At 37.6% G+C, this 20,207-nt stretch overlaps 1 protein-coding gene across 5 annotated transcripts in view; it reads left to right on the top strand.

The window, feature by feature from the left end:
• fgd4a (FYVE, RhoGEF and PH domain containing 4a) overlaps window positions 1-14,324 on the top strand; it is a 75,111-nt gene extending 60,787 nt beyond the window's left edge. For all 5 annotated transcript variants that reach the window (XM_046864331.1, XM_046864333.1, XM_046864332.1 and 2 more), the window contains 13 exons: window positions 3,115-3,201; window positions 3,833-3,978; window positions 5,130-5,286; window positions 5,442-5,580; window positions 7,683-7,741; window positions 7,946-8,092; window positions 8,929-9,101; window positions 9,638-9,668; window positions 9,756-9,836; window positions 9,930-10,055; window positions 10,166-10,312; window positions 11,505-11,645; window positions 13,221-14,324. In XM_046864331.1, coding sequence (XP_046720287.1) covers window positions 3,115-3,201; window positions 3,833-3,978; window positions 5,130-5,286; window positions 5,442-5,580; window positions 7,683-7,741; window positions 7,946-8,092; window positions 8,929-9,101; window positions 9,638-9,668; window positions 9,756-9,836; window positions 9,930-10,055; window positions 10,166-10,312; window positions 11,505-11,645; window positions 13,221-13,478 — 1,692 coding nt within the window. In that variant the 3' untranslated portion in view covers window positions 13,479-14,324. The remainder of the gene's footprint in view (window positions 1-3,114; window positions 3,202-3,832; window positions 3,979-5,129; window positions 5,287-5,441; window positions 5,581-7,682; window positions 7,742-7,945; window positions 8,093-8,928; window positions 9,102-9,637; window positions 9,669-9,755; window positions 9,837-9,929; window positions 10,056-10,165; window positions 10,313-11,504; window positions 11,646-13,220) is intronic.
• Window positions 14,325-20,207: the final 5,883 nt, after the last annotated feature.

Raw genomic sequence — 20,207 nt, 5'->3', positions numbered from 1 at the left:
TGGCAGGAGGATATGGGGGCATCGAGGGGACTGGTGTAGAAATGTTTCCTGGTCATTTTAGGAAATAAAAATCAACTATGATATTATAGAATATTGTACATACATGATTTTAATGTTTATTGTCATTCTTAACTAAATTTTAGTAATGTTTGCAAGTTTCCTAACTATGGAGTTCAGTGATTTGTGAAGGCTTGCTCGAAAATCTAGTCTTCCTACCTTTCTGTCCCTGTCTTTATATGCTTTATATTACCAATTATACATTTATAGCATTTGGCAGACACTCTTATCCAAAGTGACTTGCATTTATGTCAGTCATACAACTGAACAGCTATAGGGTTAAGGGCTTTGCCCAGGGGCCCAAGAGTGCCAGCTTGATGTGGCTGGAAATGTAACTCATGACCATCAGATCCAAAATACAATGCCTTAACCACTAAGCTACCACTTACCAAATAATTGTAAAAAAAAAAAGCTTGTTAACAAAAGTGTGATAACCGTAATGAATTACCAAAATTATGTGGACACACAATGCTACAATGTCTTTGTATACTATAGCAAGTATACTAAGTGGCCCAAACATGTTCCAGCATGGCAGTGTATCTGTGCAGATGGTTAGAATCCTGACCTCAACCCCACACAACACCTTTGGGATGAATTTTTGCATTTATGCATCAGTACCTGACTTCACTCATTCTCTTTTGTCTAAATGAAAATGAAATACCCACAGCAACACTCCAAATCTATTTCCCATAACTGCAAAATAGTGGACAAACGTATCTTAAATACCCTGGTGTGATGCTCAGGGTTCCTCATGTTTTCAGTCCTATACTGGCTTTCTTTATGTTTCTGTTAACACTACCCCCTCATTTACTGTATATACCCATTTCCTCTTTACCACACTCTCATTTCCTGCCTGTCTGGCTAGATCTCTTAATTCCACATTGTATCCCATATACCATCACATACGCTGTCAGTGAAACAAAGGGGTACTAAACTACACCATTTTCATTCGGTCACTATCCTCAAGCATACACCTGCTTTCCTTTTAGTATCCATCTTAAAACAGATGTTTCTGAATACAAGTACACTATTCAGACTTTATTACAGAAAGCAGGTTTTAGTTAGTTAAGACTGGTAGTGGTAGACCGAATGAATTCCTTTATACATTACATTATACATAAAAAAAAGGCTTGAACTTTCATGTGGGCAAGTTGTCAAATTTAAAACTTGTGGTTGAGAAGAGGTTTGATCTGAAGCTCAAGTCAGTGCTGCATGATGTTCGTTCATCCTTAGTACCTCTCTGGTCTGGATCTGCTCTGGTCTGGATGCTTTAAATGTGTTTGTATTTTTGGAAAAGAAAAACAGGTAAAAAGATTTCCTAGGAATACTTATCGTATGTAGACTCAACCAAAAAGAATAATATTTGTGTAAAAGTATTTGTGTTATTTGCTATTCTCTCTGCTTTTAGATGTGTTTCTGCTCTGTGTATGAATATTTCTGCACTGTGTGGCACCAACGATATAGCGATCATGTTTTATAGTTAATAGCTAGACTGCTAGTTTTGTCTAAATCCCTTAGACAATATTCTAAGCAGGCACCAACAAAAAAAATATGAATTTCCAGAGAACGATTTAAATAATCTCTAGCTAGAACCTCAAGTAATGTAGCTGAGGTTCAAAAACTGTCAGAGCCAGAATTCGCACATTATGCTGACACTTATGTGTCTTTTGCCAGTGTTCTCTATTGTCTCCAGGGACATAGCGGTTCATATTTTACCCCCACCCAAGTGCCAGCACTGTAATTTGTCTTTCTATACCAGGAAGTTCTCACTGCAGTCCTTAGCTAGCAACAATGCAACAATGGCTCTGTGTGTGGTATAGGAACCACTGGAATAAAGTCACAGGGTGTTTTGTGTGTGTGTGTGTGTGTGTGTGTGTGTGTGTGTGTGTGTGTGTGTGTGTAGGTAGAGAATGAACTTTGGCTTTGACCTTTGGATACCAGTTTCCCATTCAGCTGCGACATGCTTAGCACGCAGAATATTAACAGCCGTACATCTTGCTCACATATGTTTCTGAAGAATGTAATTCAGCTTGCAATGCACACCTTGGGGTTTTCTTGCATGCCTGGTTTCCTAATTAGTTAATTTAGGGTCTAACTGTGTAATGTAAAGGCGTTTCAAGATAGTAGTTGCGAATGAGAATGTAATACAAGCTCATACAGAAATGGTGGATTCTGATTCGTCTAGGTTTTTTGGACTGGTCCAAGCTACACTTTCTGGGAAAATCACAAATCTATTATCAGGCAACTAAACGCTCCAGTACGCAACGAAGAGATCAGGTTCCCGGGCAAACCGAAAGCAGTACTCAGTTCCATGTTTTTGTTGATCAGAAACCTGAATAAACTACTACATATTTAGTAGTTATAACATATTGAAGTGTGATGGTTAAGGTTGCCAAGTAAATGCATTGTTTTATACTAAAAACTAAGTATATACATTCAAATCTACAGTCAATATACTTTCTTAATCACATGTCATATTTAAACCCTTGACAGAAAGTCACTGGCTATAGTCTGTATGTTTTTAATCTTGTTACATCTAAGATGTTCTGTTTAGCACCTTCTCAGCATGCAGTGTTTGTGTGTACGAAGAAAAAGAGGTATATAACAATGCATGTTATGTTGTTCAGTCTCATCAGTGTACACATCAATCTCCATTTCCTGTTTCAGAGCAGATGATCAGTCATCCATTCACCCAGGCAAGTAGATTTAGTAAAAGACAGTGTGGGTGCTACAGACCCAATTTTGCATGCTATAGTCACGACATACAGAGGAGAAGCTGCTGTAAAGAAAAACAAACAAACAAAGAAACAAACAGTGGTGACCGCTAGCCTACTGAGCACAGACTGGCGAGTGCGGTTGTAAAGTTTCAACTGAAGCTATCACTTCCTATGATTACTGTAGAAGTCAACTAGAATGTGACTGAACCCTTCTATACGAATTCAAGGCTAATCAACCTATTCAAGGCTACACTGTACCATAATAATGCAACTTTACCATGCTAAGACAAAGGCTATTTTATAGGTCTAGATTTTGATCGATCTATATTTGCTCTTATAGGAGACTAACGAGCAGAAGCTGTACAAAATCGCAAATGAGCTTCTGCAGACAGAGAAGGCCTACGTTGCAAGACTAAATTTATTACAGGTAAGTGCAGCTTTGAGTGTAGCAGCATTTTGTGGGTCAAAATATATAATGTTTTGGCAAAAAAAATGTAATACAAATTATTTCCATGACGTGATTATATAGGCATTTCAGAAGGATTTTAGAATTTTTTATTTTTTTATTTTACTTAAACTAGGCCTTAAGAAAGGATTAACACACCTTATTGTCATTGACTATAGCTGATACACTAGGGGGAAAACCTGAGGCCTACTAATAGCTACTTTATATTACTTAATGATCACGTCAGCGGGCGGGGGCGAGGAGCATCTTGGGGGGCCTTTGGTTTAAATTTGTATACATATATGTTATAAAAGGGCCATTTTCGAATTGGCCACAATGTTACCAGAGAAGTTACTTCTCTGTGCATCCACATTCAGATTACCTAAACACAAGCTCCTTTTCTTTAAGAGTGAAGAAAAAACAACGTGCACAAAGAAAATGTGACCTTTAGAAGCAGATTTCTTTTTGTTTTGTATTTCTATATTATTCAGAAAACTTAATGAAGAATTTTATCATCATTTTCCAACATCTGCATGGAGGGCTATAAAATCTATGAAAGTCTTTATTATGTATATCATTTGTATACACACTCTTCCCTGGCCCTGTCATTCAGGTGTTTTGTGACAAGCTGATGGAGGAAGCAGGAAAAGGGACGCTCCCTTCAGAGGTGGTGAAGAACATCTTCTCCAATATCTCCTCGATCAATACCTTCCACAGCCAGTTTCTGCTGCCAGACCTGGAAAAACGCATGGGAGAATGGTGAGAGACACAAGAACTTTATCTTTGAACCCAGTGAACTGTAAACCGTATAGAATGAAGCACACTAATGCATAGCCGTAATCTTGATGGTACATTTTATTTTTATGACTGATGAAAAGATTTTGTGAGTAACTCGTAAATTGTTCTTTATTTGCAGTAACTTGCAAATAAAACCAAACGTTATCTTTATACCGATCAGTTCCTTTAAAGTGGTTAAGGGGGTCATCTGCCTGAAACTGTTTCAATTCCTTTGCATTTCTGCAATGTCTCACTTCAGGTCTCATCTGTTTGTTTGTGTGTGTGTGTGTGTGTGTGTGTGTGTGTGTGTGTGTGTGTGTGTTTACACATATAGAGTGCCATATATAGTGACTAGTTAATGTAATGGTATAAGGATTTCCTTTGTACCAAACCTATACATTAATGTACAGATTTTATTTTCATTGAAAAATCCTCCCTGAATCTTTACACACTCTCAGCATCCAGACAGTTTTTTTCCCCAAAACATTCAGCTGAAATCCTTTCCAAAGGTGTTTTTTTGCTGGGTGGATATTTCTTTCTGACCTTGCAATCCAGTTCATCCCAGGGTCCAATCCCAATAGGATTAAGGTGCGGTGACTGGGAAGGCCAATCCATGTGTAGATAACAATGAAGCCGACTGCTTGCTCTCTAAATAACGCTTACAGAGCTTGTACATATGTTCTAATTGTCTTGTTAAATGGTGAAGTTGGATCTAATTAGCTGCAGCTAGGATTGAATTGCATGGTGTTGAAGTATAGAAAGGAAGCCATGTTGGTTTAGTATTTCTTTCATTCAGTATACTGTAAGTCTCCAGCCTTCCCTGCTCCAGACAACCACAAACAATTAAGCTTCCTCCTCCATGTTTGACTGTGGGTGTGAGACAGTCTGCTAACATCTTCTATCCGGTTCTCTGTCTTACTTAAGATCTTCTGGTAGAGCCAAAAATTTACATTTGGACTCATCTGTCCACAGAAAACCATAAAAGATTAGATGTTTCCAACCTTTTTAGCTTTTTGTATGTATAAAAGGATGTCTCATTATAGATACATTCTGATGTGCGTTTAGTGTCTTATATAACTCTCTGCCATGGTTTGTCCTTTATGAGTATTGGCTCATGTTTAATGTCTTCACAGGGAGACGACACCTCGAATCGGGGACATTTTACAGAAACTAACACCTTTTCTGAAGATGTATGCCGAATACGTACGGAATTTTGATAAAGCCATGGAGCTGCTGAAACAGTGGACAGATCGTTCGCCTCAGTTCAAGGCAGTTATTCAGGACATCCAGGTCAGTTTTAAGTGCATTCACTTAAATATTCACGTAATATTGCTCATTTTATTTGTATGCATATAAAAGTTGAAGTGTATTACATTGCATTGACTTTTTACCAGTTGTTCATAGCTTCCTTTTTGTGTGTTTTTCTTTTTTTGTCCGGAGTACAGAAGCAGGAAGTGTGTGGGAGTCTGACGCTGCAGCATCACATGCTGGAACCAGTACAAAGGGTACCAAGATATGAGATGCTCCTTAAAGACTACCTGAAGAAGCTTCCTCAGGATCACGTGGACCGGCGGGATGCTGAGAGTGAGTCATCCTGTGAAGACACTTTCCTGTCATGAAAGTCAAGTCGAGTAGGAGCAATTCAATAACCTTTGCTGATCATGAAATCAGTCTGGTTATATTTCAAAGCGTCTTTCATAAAATAACCCACAGCTTCCAAGTGGTAGAACAGAAAAGAACTTGCTGTATCATTGTTAGATCACATGGTCAGGAGCAATGAGAGCAAAATTAGCTTTCGAAGGGTGAATGTAATGGCATACTCTTTCATCTCTGTCAGTCACTGTGACACTAGCTAATCACACATATATATATGTGTGTGTGTGTGTGTGTGTGTGTGTGTGTGTGTGTGTGTGTGTGTGTGTTGTGTGTGTACACCAATCAGGCATGACATCATAAAAGTTTGACCGGTGAAGTGAATAACACTGATTATCTCTTCATCATGACACCTGTTAATGGGTGGTGTATATTAGGCAGCAGTGAATATTTTGTCTTCAAAATTGATGTGTTAGAAACAGGAAAAATGGGCAAGCGTGAGGATTTGAGTGAGTTTGAGGGGCAAATTTTGATGGCTAGACGACTGGGTCAAAGCATCTCCAAAACTGCAGCTTATGTGGGATGTTCCTTATCTGCAGTGGTCAGTATCTATCAAAAGTGGTCCAAGGAAGAAACAGTGGTGAACCGGCGACAGGGTGGTGGGCGGGCAAGGATCATTGATGCCCGTGTGGTCCGATCCAACAGACAAGCTCATGTAGCTTAAATTGCTGAAGAAGTTAATGCTGTTAATGCTCTTGGACCAACACAATATTAGGCAGGTGGTCATAATGTTATGCCTGAGAGGTGTATATATGTATATATATATATATATATATATATATATATATATATATATATATATATATATATATATATACACTTAATACACAATTCCAATATTTGGAAACAGATCCCACTTTATATTTTGCTTGTTATACATACACTATATAAACAAAATTATTGGGACACCTGGAATTTCACATGCACATGCACAGGTTTATAATTATAAACATGTTCCAGCATGACAGTGCCCCTGTGCAAAACTATTAACTGGAATGCTGAATGCACACCAGGCCTCCTCACCTTACATCAGTACCTGACTTTACTAATGCCTGTGTGGTTCAATGAGCACAAATCTCCATAAGCACACTCCAAAATCTAGTGGAACATCTTCCCAGAAGAGAGGAGATCACTTTAACAGTAAATGGGGACTAAATGTGGAATGGGATGTTGAAAAAGCACATCCACATTTTACAGTCAGGTAAAGGACCTTTGTCTATATAGTGTAGTTGTTGAACCTGACTCACATCCTATTTCCCTGCCAAAATGCATTAGGTTAAAAACAGCATTCTTTTCCCAGTAGCATCAGTGTGGTGGATACGTGATTATGTTGTTTTGAATGCAGTAATTGTGGTTATTTAATATTATATCGACATTAGAGTCAGGAGCGACTGCATCTTCGCATCCATAGAACATAGAAAATAAGCCAATGGCTTACCTGTTATCTTGAATACAGTCAAAAATATCTGATACTTCATATTTTATTAAGTTATTTCTATCTAATTCTGTTCGTATAATTTAGAGACTTTATTACTTGTTATATTTCTCTAATTGTATTGGCTGATTTATATTCTTTTTACCAGAAATAAATGCTCAGAATAAATACAATTATCTACCAGTGGTAAAAAATTCGAATGAATAAATTATAATAGTACATTTAAAAAAATTTAGATTTTTTTTTTTAAGTTTTTTAAATGTAGAAATAGTTTTTATAATAGGAAATGGTAGATTAACGTAATTATATTCACAATATTTTCCACTTGCTAAGCTGGCAGGGTTTTTTTTTTTCTTTCTAGACAGTCATAACGATCCATTTTGGCCTATTTTTAGTAAAACTAACGCTTAGTTGAGAATTATCACAAGAATCTAATGTGAACATTTACATGTGAGTCAAATGACCTGATATTAGAGATGTTTAAAAAAAAAAAAAAAGGACCTATTTTACATGTATGTGTCAGAAGGGGGGAAAAAATGAAAAAGCATTAAAAATGTCAAATGATCTCTGGTGAATAAAACCCTTCATCTTATTTTAGAATCGCTGGAGATTATTGCCACAGCAGCCACACACTCGAACACTGCAATTCGCAAATCTGTAAGTGCCGTTATTTTTTTTTTTCTTTTTACTTTTTTTCTCCACTTCAGACTATTAAAATTAACACATTTCAACTCCAATAGCCACAAACCTGCATCGGTACATAATGACCTGTTTTTTATAACTTCCGTATCAACTGTGTTATGGTTTGATGCAAAGTATCATGATTGAGTCAGGTCTCATGCTGCATGATGTTCCTTATAGGAGAATCTAAAGAAACTGCTAGAGATTTATGAGATGCTGGGGGAGGAAGAAGACATTGTAAACGCCTCCAATGAGTTTATAAAGGAGGGACACATTCTCAAACTGGCAGCAAGGAACACTTCCTCTATGGACCGATACCTCTTTCTGGTAAGTACCATTTAGTTGCTAGGACCATTTACAATATAAGGAATATCTAAATTTCTATATATGTATCATCTAAATATCTATATTTTGTATTGTAGCAATTGTAGCATTAGTTGTATTTAGCTTTAAGATATGCATGTGTTATATGTTTTAAGTCAGGGGTCTATGTTCATTAAATCTGTGGGATGTAAGTTTTTGGATATTCGCCCCCTCTGGTATAAAAATATTACTGCAAACTGCTTGAGGGAGAAATGTTTTGTAATGTGGGTTGTTCTGTGGCATACTTGATGCCATGGATTAATCACAGGGCAGGGAGTGCACACAGTTACAGACCACATTGTGTAATAGACCTAAAAATTTGAGATACAAATGTGGTATTGGTAGAATATTTAGCACAGTTGGAACACGAATGCTGGCATTTAATTTTACTGTTTGCTGTGTTTATACAACATTCCTTCCTCCTCTATACAACATTTCTCTCCTCTGATTGCCTGAATGGCTTCTGTGTAGTCAAATTTTGTGTAATGTGTAGTGTATGGGTTGCTGGCAATTTTGCAAATTTGTCAGCAAATTTGCTGGTAATTCTGAAATAACATCCTGGACACTTTTTTCTTCCTCTGTCTTATGCTTTTTTTTGTTGCCGTCTTATTTTCATTTTTAACAAAATAATAAAGTAGTAGTGAGCTAAGTAAAATAGCAAGATGGTACCACTTGTGTTGCCTGTCGCAGCATTTATGCGTCTGGCAGGGGCAAGGTTTTTTTTTTTTTTTTCACTAAACTTAGCTTTTGTTGTTAAGTAGACCTTAAATTGACAAAAAAACGCTTCACCTTCTCTCCAGTTCAACAACATGATGCTCTACTGCGTCCCCAAGTTCAGCCTTGTTGGCCAGAAGTTTACGGTGCGCACTCGGATCGGCATCGACGGGATGAAGGTGATGGAGACGTATAACGAGGATTACCCTCATACGTTCCAGGTCTCTGGGAAAGAGCGTACCCTCGAGCTGCAGGCCAGGTAAATGTCAGTTTGTCTGTGTTTTAGTCACACAGACAGAAATGATAGTATTGGTAATTAATATTAGCATGTGATGCAACAATACAAAATGTAAATACTGCTTTCATTTATAGCGAGTTTGCAAAACTGGTTGTCAATGAAGTTTACATTATATGGTGGGCGATATATATATCAAACAAGCTGCATGTACAATTTTACTGCTTTTAGAATGATAAGTTAAAACAAATACAGTATGAATCAGAATACATTTGTGTTCCTGAATGACGAATACAAAAGAGCAAAACAGGGAGGAAGGTGTACTCTGTCTCCTATCAATTACCATGAAACTAGACAATCATGGACAAAAATTGACACTTTCCTCCGAGCATTTTACACCACGCCATGACATTCCATTAGCAGCAGTTAGCAAATATTCACTGGGCTGGTTTCACGTGTCTCAGAGGAAGCATGTGATAGATGGAATGTGGCCCTGATTAAGTTATGTGTCAAACATAAAAATGTTTGCTTATGAACTCGTGTTTCTTTTTTCACTCCAGCTCCGCACAAGATAAAGAGGACTGGATAAAGGTAAATATATATAACTTTAGATGGTTCTGTTCTCATTTTCTTAATCGAATGAAAGTTCCTATGAGAGTGGTGTTTTGTGAATTTCAGGCATTCCAAGCAACAATAGAGATCTTTCACCAAAAGAACGAGACGTTCAAAATGGCTGCCAAAGAAGTCGAGGAAGTGTCGGTGAGAATCCGAATCTGCCAGGATCGCTACAGTTAATATGTGAGCTCGGTCGATATCTCTAATTATTGATTTCTGACACATTTTGAATGTCAGATAACAGACCTGGGAAAACGAGCACCACGCTGGATTCGAGACAATGAGGTGACCATGTGTATGAAGTGCAGGGAACCCTTTAATGCGCTCACGCGCAGGAGGCACCACTGTCGAGCTTGTGGTTATGTAAGTAATACAATTCAAGGCTGTGTTTTTCCATATAACTTCGCAGACATTATTATAACTTGGGGCGTTTAGGAAGAAATGACGGGTTGTTTTTTTTTTTTTTTGCTCAGGTGGTATGCTGGAAGTGCTCAGACAATAAGGCTCCTCTGGAGTACGATGGCAATAAGATGAATAAAGTGTGTCGAGACTGTTACTCTATTTTAAAAGGCCACACAGACAGCGAGGAGAAGGAGGGCAAGAAGAAAGGCATTTTAGAGGTAAGAAGATAAATCGCATATAGCAATTATGCATTGTGTCACTTCGGTTGTTTAGGGATTGAGGTCTGTATTAAAAGCCTGGCCTTATATTATATGGCTGCTTTACTTTTAATTGCTGAGGAATATTGCATTAAAGCAGCAGTTTGTCTTTTTAAATTTTTTTTTTTTTTTTTTTGCGTCAAGCTGCACTGCACTTTTATTTTATTTCCACAGCAGTTTTAACCATAGTCATTGTCATAAAGAAGCTAGATATAGATATCCGTAGAGATCTAAAGGAAAATCTCCTTGAGGTGGTGAGGAAGTAACGTAGAGAAGAACAAGATTTAAAAGGAAACCATTGTCTCCATGGTGACAACCAATAGTAGGATTATAATTTCTCAGAAGCCAGGCAGTACTTTGTTGTAGTATATTCATTATAAGCATTATAGTGTTTAGGGTTACAGCAGCAGAACATCTGAGAACGTTCTAAGTTGTAAGTTTCTAAAGTTCTAAAGTTCTAAGAAGTTCTGACTTCTGAGATCTAGATGAAATTATCCACTGAAGCAAGAGTGGGATTTGGGAATAAACTGTGTCAGGGATAATTATGGGAAGAATTGCTGTGCAACCCTGTGAAAATTGTATGTTTTTGTAAGTAACTGTAAGTTAGAGCTTTGCTCCGGTTTAAAATTGAGTTTATTTCCAGGCCAAAAACGTGCATTCGAAGCAACATCTAGAGCCGACATTCCCAAAAGCGTGTCCACACAATCATCATGAAACGATGGCTCACAAGAACACTCTCATTCTGAAAATTGAAGAGTTACACTAAATAATAACAAATACATTTGATTATATGTCAAATATTTCCACTTGCATTGTACTCGTTAATAAAATCTGATCTTTATAATGTTTTTTGGAAAATTGAGCCTGATATTATTTCTATAGTACATTCATGACTTGCATGAAGATTTAAGACTTAAGTATAAGCTTAAAAAGAGTGAAGTACTGCTTTGTTCTATGAGAGGTATTTGTTTGTGCATGTGTGTGTACTCTTGCTGGAAACCACAACGGCTTTTACTGTTCTGCTTCCCCCCATTTCAGTTTCAGTTTAACGTCGCCCTGTTTTCTTACATGGGAAGTGTGTGACTTGTGTCTCTCCTAAGCTAATTGTGTTTAACCGCCATTCTCTCTGTTTTTCTCTCTGTTTCTGTGTCAGATCGAAGCAGCCCAGTTCTCAGGGAGCAGTATTATGTATGGCTTCCTGCAGTACTGTGAGAAGAACAAACCCTGGCAGAAAGTCTGGTGTGTTATCCCTCAAAAGGAGGCTTTAGTGCTCTATCTGTATGGAGCACCGCAGGTGAGTGGAGAATGGCTATGGCGTAATCGCACCCAGTTACCCGGTTACTTTACCAAACACGCTCAAACGTTGAATACTTCCCGACACAACAGAATGGTCACAAGTTTGGAGGGAAATCTCACTCGTGACTCAAGAAGCACTTCTGCTTTTGTTCAGACAGCGATAACAGTAAATCAGGATTGAGTACAAAAGTATTAAAAGTTTGGAAACACATGCTTTTATGGTTTTTTAAGACACATGCATGTTTATATGCAACAAAGTAGGTAATTTGGCAGTTTGAAGATTTACTTTAATCAAGCAAATATATAAATGTACAGATGTTAAAGTTTATTTTTTATTGATAAAACCTCCATTAGCATAAACAACAGTTTGCACACTCTTGCAAACTTGCCACGATCTTCTTCAGTGGTTGGATATTTCTTACTGATCTTGGAATCCAGTTCATCTCAGAGCAGTTCAATAGGATTAAGGTGCAGTGACTGGGCAGACCATTCTATGATAAATTACACTCCAGCTGACTTACAGAGTTGGAAAGTATGCTTCAGGTCTTTGTCCTGTATGTCTGTGTTGTATAGTGAAGTTAGTTCTAATTAGCTGCAGACTAGTCAGAATTGTATGGTTTCGAAGTACGGAATGAAAGGCATGTTGGTTCAGTATTCCTTTCCACCGGAATAAGTCTTCAATCTTCCATGCACCAAAACAACCCCAAACCATTAAGTGAGGGAGTCTGATCACATCTGTCCTGTTCTTACAGAAGTACTTCTGTTGTAGCCAAACATCAGTGGACAGGCCTCATCTGTTCATAGAACTGTCCAACTCAGTTTGTATGCCTTGTTGTATTTCTTCACCATTTTTATAATGAGTTAAAGCAAAGGATTCCACATTCAAAGATTTAGAAAATGTGTACCTGATAATGATTGTAAACCATTTATTCGGTTTGGGAAAAAAAAGTCTACAGGAGAGTTTTCAGTTTATCAGTAATGTTACAAAATTTGGGGCGTTGTAGTAAGAACTGTTTAGAGCTCTTATAGCAGAAAACCAGGAACTGACTTGCTCTACACCCGTTCCCCTCATTAAACGCTGCGGTGAAGGAGGTATAAACACTTCGGGTGTGCTGTTATCCAAAAATAAGCATCTTCCGGGTGGTAACAGTAGACTTAGATGCATCTTACATGCTACCACCCAGTTTTTCATTTCTTTAGACAGAAATGTAAGCTTTAATTTAACAGAGTGGCAAATAAACTAACCACACAATAAAAATGATACAAAGCTAACATTTGCTTTCACTCCAGAATGAAGGAAGGAAATGATACGTCTGTTTTGCAATTCACTGGCTAAAAAATATATATATAAACATACTATACGGCAATATAAATAGGAAATGGTTTAAAAAGAACCATTTTACGGAAGGAAAGAAACCTGTAACCTATGGCCCAGGTATAATTGATTGATATTTTTTTTATATATATATATATATTTAAGTCAAATTTGTTGGAAAAATATAAACGCATGCATTTATACAAATTATACATTATATTCTGTATATAAGAGTATTTTTCTCATGTCTCTGTGCAGGACGTTAAGGCTCAGTCCACCATCCCGCTGCTGGGATACTCTGTAGACGACGCGTCGCGACCCACTGATCCTCCGGCCAGTTTCCGTCTGTCCCAGTCGAAGTCCGTCCACAGCTTTGCTGCTGAGAGCGAGGATTTGAAGCAGCGCTGGCTCAAAGTGATCCGAGTATGCGTGAAGGGCGAAGTGCCCCCAAGCCCACCGCCTACAGACACACCTGCCACAGACAGCAGCCACGATTCGAGCACAGATAGCCTCTAATAGGAGAGTGAGAGCACTCTGATAGTGCCAAAGACCCAGACAGAGAGAGACAGAAAAGATCCCAGAGACTACACACAAACAATGCTGTCTGTCAATCACTCATATGCAGCATACATTTGAACGGGGGTAAGCGCTCTTACGGCCATGCTGGATTTAAAATTTAAGCAAAACAAACCCGTACACAAATAGGCTCCCCCTTTAACGCTGCTCCGAAACACAGCAGTCCAAGCAGATGGTGCACACAAATGCTTTAAAAACTGGTGCTTTAGGACGGTTGTGGTGAAATGATCAAACTTTACACATCATGCTATCAACTTTTTTTTAGTATAAGTTACTTTAGTGTGGTGTAATCATCTACACATCGTATTTATAAAGACGTGACGTGAATCCAGGCCTCGAGTACCCTTTGAAGAACCATTGTTGTTCTTTCTATGATCTTACTTTCCCCGTATACATCACATTTGGTTACCCCTCGCAATAAATACGGATCACGTCACTGCACCTGGAGAGAACGGTCCGCAGGAGTCGGGAGGCCACATTTTTACAAACCAGCATTCCATTCAAGCACATGAGTAGAAGAATCGCTTGGCCTGCAATTCTTCATACAGACTGCAGGATATGTGCAATGAGCTTCATGGACTCTCGCAAAGGACATGGCAATACCAATGTAAAGTGTTACATAAGCTGGGTAAATCCCTCCTTTATTATAGACTGGCTACTGAATGGTCTCAAACTATAGTTTTACCCAAGCTGGTGTATGGGTTTGCCTTTGGTTTTGAAGAGAACAAAAAAAACTAATCTGAATATCTATGACAATTAAAGGAATACTCCAGTGTTTTTCTAATATCTATGTAAAGCATCTGTAACATAAAAGTTATCGTAAATACGAATGTTCACACTTTAACCTGTATAGAGAAAAGAACAAAAAGATTACTCTTAGATCTAATTGAAGTTTAAGGGCAGTTGAACACTATTATGTCTACACAGCAAACTGACACACACACACTCTCACATGATTATGAAAGCTTTCCACTCAGAGTTGCTCAACTGTAACAGTATTGGGTACCAAGAGTGTTAACATCTCAAAATCCAAAGTCCAAACGTCCTCCTGTATATTCATTTACAGTCTTATCTGGCCAATTAGAACAGGGATGCTTGATTATACACACCTAAAAAGAATAACATTAAATGGACCCTTACATTTCTAATAGGAAATAATATTTGTTCATGACACCTAATATGCAGTAATCTGCTGTTTATTTGTTTATTGTTATTGCCCAGAATTGCTATGTCTTTACATCCAGTGTATGGTAGTTCTTTATACACTGTATAACGGCCACTGATTAGGCATAACACCTGACATGTATAATATTGTGTTGGTCCTACTTTTGCTGCCAAAACAGACCCATTTAGCATTGACAGCATTAACTTCTTCATCAATTTAAGCTACAGGAGCTCGTCTGTTGAATTGGACCACACGGACCAGTTTTCGCTCTCCATGTGCATCAATGAGCCTCGGTCACCACTGTTTCTTCCTTGGACCACTTTTGAAAGATATTGACCACTGCAGATCGGGAACATCCCACAAGAGCTGCAGTTTTGGAGATGCTCTGACCCAGTCGTCTAGACACTACAATTTGGCCCCTGTCAAACTCACAAAAATCCTTATGCTTGCCTATTTTTTCTGTTTCTAACACGTCAACTTTAAGGACAAAATGTTCACTTGCTATCTAATAAATCCCACCCACTAACAGGTGCCATGATGAAGAAATCTTCTTCATCTTTCGGCTGCTCCCATTAGGACTATTCTGTCCTCTACATCTGCCTCTTTCAAACCAACTACCTGCATGTCTTTCTTCACCACATCCATAAATCTCCTCCTTGGCCTTCCTCTTTTCATCTTTTCTGGTTGCTCCATCCTCAACATTCTCCTACCGATATACCTCATGTCCCTCCTCTGCACATGTCCAAACCATCTCAATCTGGCCTCTCTCACCTTGTCTCCAAAACGTCCTACATGCACTGTCCCTCTAATAAACTCGCTTCTAATCTTGTCCATCGTCATCACTCCCAACAAAAACCTCAACATCTTTAGCTCTGCTACCTCCAGCTCCACCTCCTGTCTTTTACTCAATGCCACTGTCTCTAAACCATACAACATCGCAGGTCTCACCACAGTCCTATAAACCTTCCCTTTCACTCTTGCAGATACTCTTCTCCACCCACTCCACCCTGCCTGCACACTTTTCTTCACTTCTCTTCATTTCTTTGCACTGTTGACCCTAGGTACCTGAACTCCTCCACCTTCTTCACCTCTTCTCCCTGCAACCGCACCACTCCACTGCCCTCCCTCTCATTCACACACACATACTCTGTCTTACTCCTACTGACCTTAATTCTGCAAACATCATAGTCCACAGAGACTCCTGTCTGACCTCGTCTGTCAGCCTGTCCACCACCACTGCAAACAGGAAAGGGCTTAGAGCCGATTCTTGATGCACCTCCCCACCTCCACCTTGAACCAGTCTACAGTTCCTACTGCACACTTCACTGCTGTCACACTGTCCTTGTACATGTTCTATGCCATGATAAAGAGATAACCAGTGTTATTCACTTAACAGGCCAAAATGTTATTATGTCATAATGTTATGCCTGATCGGTGTGCCTATAAAATAGAATTTAATTATCAGGCATCTGAAACATGAAATATTTCAGTCAGTGAAAGTGTTCCATACATCTTGAATTCCAATAAAACTTTTACCCTATAGCCCTAACAACTGCCCTTAGACTTTTCAACACATTTCTCAAGAGTGATAGGTCAAACCAAATCGGAAATCATGTTTCCAATATCTTAAAGAACACATATTTATGTAAAACTAATAGACCGAGAGATTCTAAAAAGTATTCATTATACACTGAAGTATTCCTTTGAACTCTTTTCTCATCCCCAAGCACAGCTCCCTCCTTTTACTTTTTCTATGTTGGCCGTGTTTGCACGTCTGCGCTGCCTTTAGACATGCACGTGCTAACCGTGTCGGCCAGTGGGATTGGTGTTTTAACGCTACTCTTATTACCGTGTCTTAAATATGACCTCCAGGACAATCAAGGACATATAATCAAGGAGACCTGGGAGAGGCATGTAAATGTTTTATGAAATACTGTAATTAATTTTATTATTTAAAAGAAAAAAGTAATTTATAACTGATGTGCATGATTTTGAAGAACAGTAGCACAGCGAATGGTTCCTTTCCTGTTTTTTTTCTCCTCTTCCTCATTTTTATTGTCCATTGTTACTTACCGAATGCTTGGTTTTGCAGAATCCCATTATAAACTCGGTCCTGTGTCTTTTTTTTATTTTTATCTTTCAGTCAGGTTTCGTAATTATTGACAGCTGTATGAGAAACGGTCAGTGCTTTATCTGAATTTCAGGACATTAATATTCTGCACTGAAGACATATCCTAAGGCAACACTGCAGGTCACATATGGTGTAGTATAGTATTTCAGGTGTTTTAAGGTCACGCAGGATGCACTATATATATATATATATATATATATATATATATATATATATATATATATATATATATATATATATATACGGTATACATTGTGTAATTCGAAGTCATCTTAAAAGGGACTTAATATGCGAGATGAAAATCTTTATGAACATTGAAAAAGTGCACATTGGATCAAACAAAGATTTTGTACAGAATATTAAGTTTACAATTTAACATTTAATTCGGATAGATGGTGAACGGATACGTTTTTCCCGGCATCAATTAGACCACTTTGACCATAAGATGAGCAAGTTATAAGTCACTCATACACAAATATATATATATATATATATATATATATATATATATATATATATATATATATATATATATATATATATATATATATATATATATATATATATGAATAAAGAAAGACAGATATACTACAGTTAGAAACAAGGCCAATCGTGCACCTGCTATTGCATTGTGAAAGTAGGTTTCTGGTTTATTCTTATTTTCCTGCCAGCATTAGTTACAACACACTGACCTTCTAGTTACGTGAACACCTCATTTTATACACCTGTATTTATTTCCTCCTTCAAATCTCAAATGCACTTTACCATCTTCTATAAAGTGTACATTGTAAAAGAAATGAAAATAAAATCAAGAGGATTATTAACTCTGTGTACTCTAAAGATTTTAACATTTGCATTAGATTTTGCTTGGGTTACACGTTTGCTCTTACAAGAAAACAACTAATCTTACTCTTACAGCATCAGCAATCCTGTGAGGAGAAAAAAACATGGTCCTCATGTAGGACAGACTACAGACAAACTCTGACTGTAAGGAAGAAGTGAAATGACAGAAAATCATAGTTCCTGAGATCTTTTGCTCGTTCTCTCTTCCAGCTCATAGGAAAATTAAATATGATATGCGCCATTTGACCTCGAAATCAGTCCAAAGTCTGTTAATCCGGGGAATTTCTGCTGAAATGGCTGTGGCAGATTCTTTTAAAAAAAAAAAAAATGATATTAATGGGAAATTGTTTTAGAGTTATGTGGTGTATATCAAATTAGTGTGTAATATGGGTTTGTGGGCAAAATAAACCAGAGGACAGAGCAGCTTTAAAAAGGCATCTTCACTGGCATCTCAGCAACAGTATTAACTTTCCAGGGGGAAAAAAGGGTTTGGTTTTAGTCCACTCTTTCATTCTACATTTTTTTATTAATCAATTCAGCTTGATTTCTTTGATTCCTATTTATTTATTAAAAATATATATTGTTAAACATATAGTTTTTGGAACATTCTATACATTTTATAACGTTATCTTGTTTCGGTAACATGGCGGAGTAAATGTTGAGTGGATAAATTCTTTTACAGTCTATTATAAATGACTCCCGAAAATGGATTCACACATTAATGCATAATAATAAATTGTAAGTATTTCAAGAGTTTTATACGATAAAATGTAGTGAATTGGAACACACAAGTATTTTTTTTTTGCCAGAGACAAATTAGCCTATATTACTTACCTATATTAATGAATTATATGATACATGCATATTTTTACAAACGTCATTCCAATTGCTGGACAACAAACAAGACATTCTGGCAGCTTGCCCCCAAAGTGACAACCAAAAATATTGGAATGGCAAGGCCAATTTTTTTTTTGTTGTTGTTGCTATATATATTTGTTTATTTAAAAGATTAATAGCAAAGAATAAATAAAATAATTGTGATCATTTAACCCTGATGGCATCTATACTGTAAGTATTTAATCTTCAACTGAACAATTAAGTAAATACTAATGTGAATTTGAAATCATTTTAAATTCACAAAATTCAGAATAATTGGAAAAATGCTTTAAAATATAGAACATGCAACATATATATATATATATATATATATATACACACACACACACACACACACACACACACACACACACAAACAGGTGCATCTCAATAAAATAGAATATCATTAAAAAGGTTATTTATTTTAGTAATTCAATACTAATTGTTTTAATTATATTTATAATAATTTAGATTTATCACACTCAGACTGATATATTTCAAGTGTTTCTTTTTTTTTTTTTTTTATCATTTTGGCTCACATTTAATAAAAACCCACCAACCCTCATACTTTCCGAGACCAATCCAAAAACATTTTAAGGGAATTGTTGGCTTTCTAAAATGTATGTACATGTACTGTACTGTACTGGTACTCAATGTTAAGTAGGGGCTCTTTTTTTAAATTTATTTATTCCTCAATTAAAATGAGGCTTTGATTACCGCCTCAATTCGGCGTGGCATGGAGGTGATCAGTCTGTGGCACTGCTGAGGTGGTGTGGAAGCCCGGGTTTCTTTGACAGTGGCCTTCAGCTCATTTACATTTTTTTGGTCTCTTGTTTCTAATTTTTCTCTTGAAAATACCACATAGATTCTCTGGTGGGTTTGCTGGCCAGTCAAGCACACCAACACCATGGTCATTTAACCAACTTTTGGTGCTTTTGGCAGTGTGTTCAGGTGCAAAATCCTGCTGGAAAATTAAATCAGCATCTCCATAAAGCTGGTCAACAGAGAGAAGCATGAAGTGCTCTAAAACCTCCTGGTAGATGGCTGTGCTGACCCTGGACTTGATAAAACACAGTGGAGCAACACCAGCAGATGACATGACTCCCCAAACCACCACTGACTGTACAAACTTTACACTGGACCTCAAACAACTTGGATTCTGTGTCTCTCTTCTCTTCTTCCAGACTCTGGGACCAAATGAAATGCAAAATGTTTTTTTCTTTCATCTAAAAAAAAAAATTGGCCCATTGAGCAACAGTCCAGTCCTTTTTGTCCTTTGCCCAGGTAAGAAACCTCTGACATTGTCTCTGGTTCAGGAGTGGCTTGACACAATCGTCAGTTGTAGCCCATGGATACGTGTGTGTGTGTGTGTGTGTGTGTGTGTGTGTGTGGCTCTTGAAACACTGACTCCAGCTGCAGTCCACTTTTTGTAAATCTCCACAAATTCTTAATTGAGATTCGTTTCACCTTTTTCTACCGTATTTTTTCCTTCCATTCAACTTTCCATTAATGTGCTTGAATACAGAACTCTTTGAACAGCAGCTTCTTTAGCGATGACCTTTTGTGTCTCACCCTCCATGTGCAGGGGGTCAATAATCATCTTCTGGACAACTGTCAAGTCAGCAGTCTTCCCCCATGATTGTGCAGCCTGAGA

This window comes from Silurus meridionalis, chromosome 13 (genome assembly GCF_014805685.1).
Source record: "Silurus meridionalis isolate SWU-2019-XX chromosome 13, ASM1480568v1, whole genome shotgun sequence".
Lineage (NCBI taxonomy): Eukaryota > Metazoa > Chordata > Actinopteri > Siluriformes > Siluridae > Silurus > Silurus meridionalis.
The sequence above is the reverse complement of the archived record's forward strand: the minus strand, read 5'-3'. Positions and strand labels throughout refer to the sequence as shown.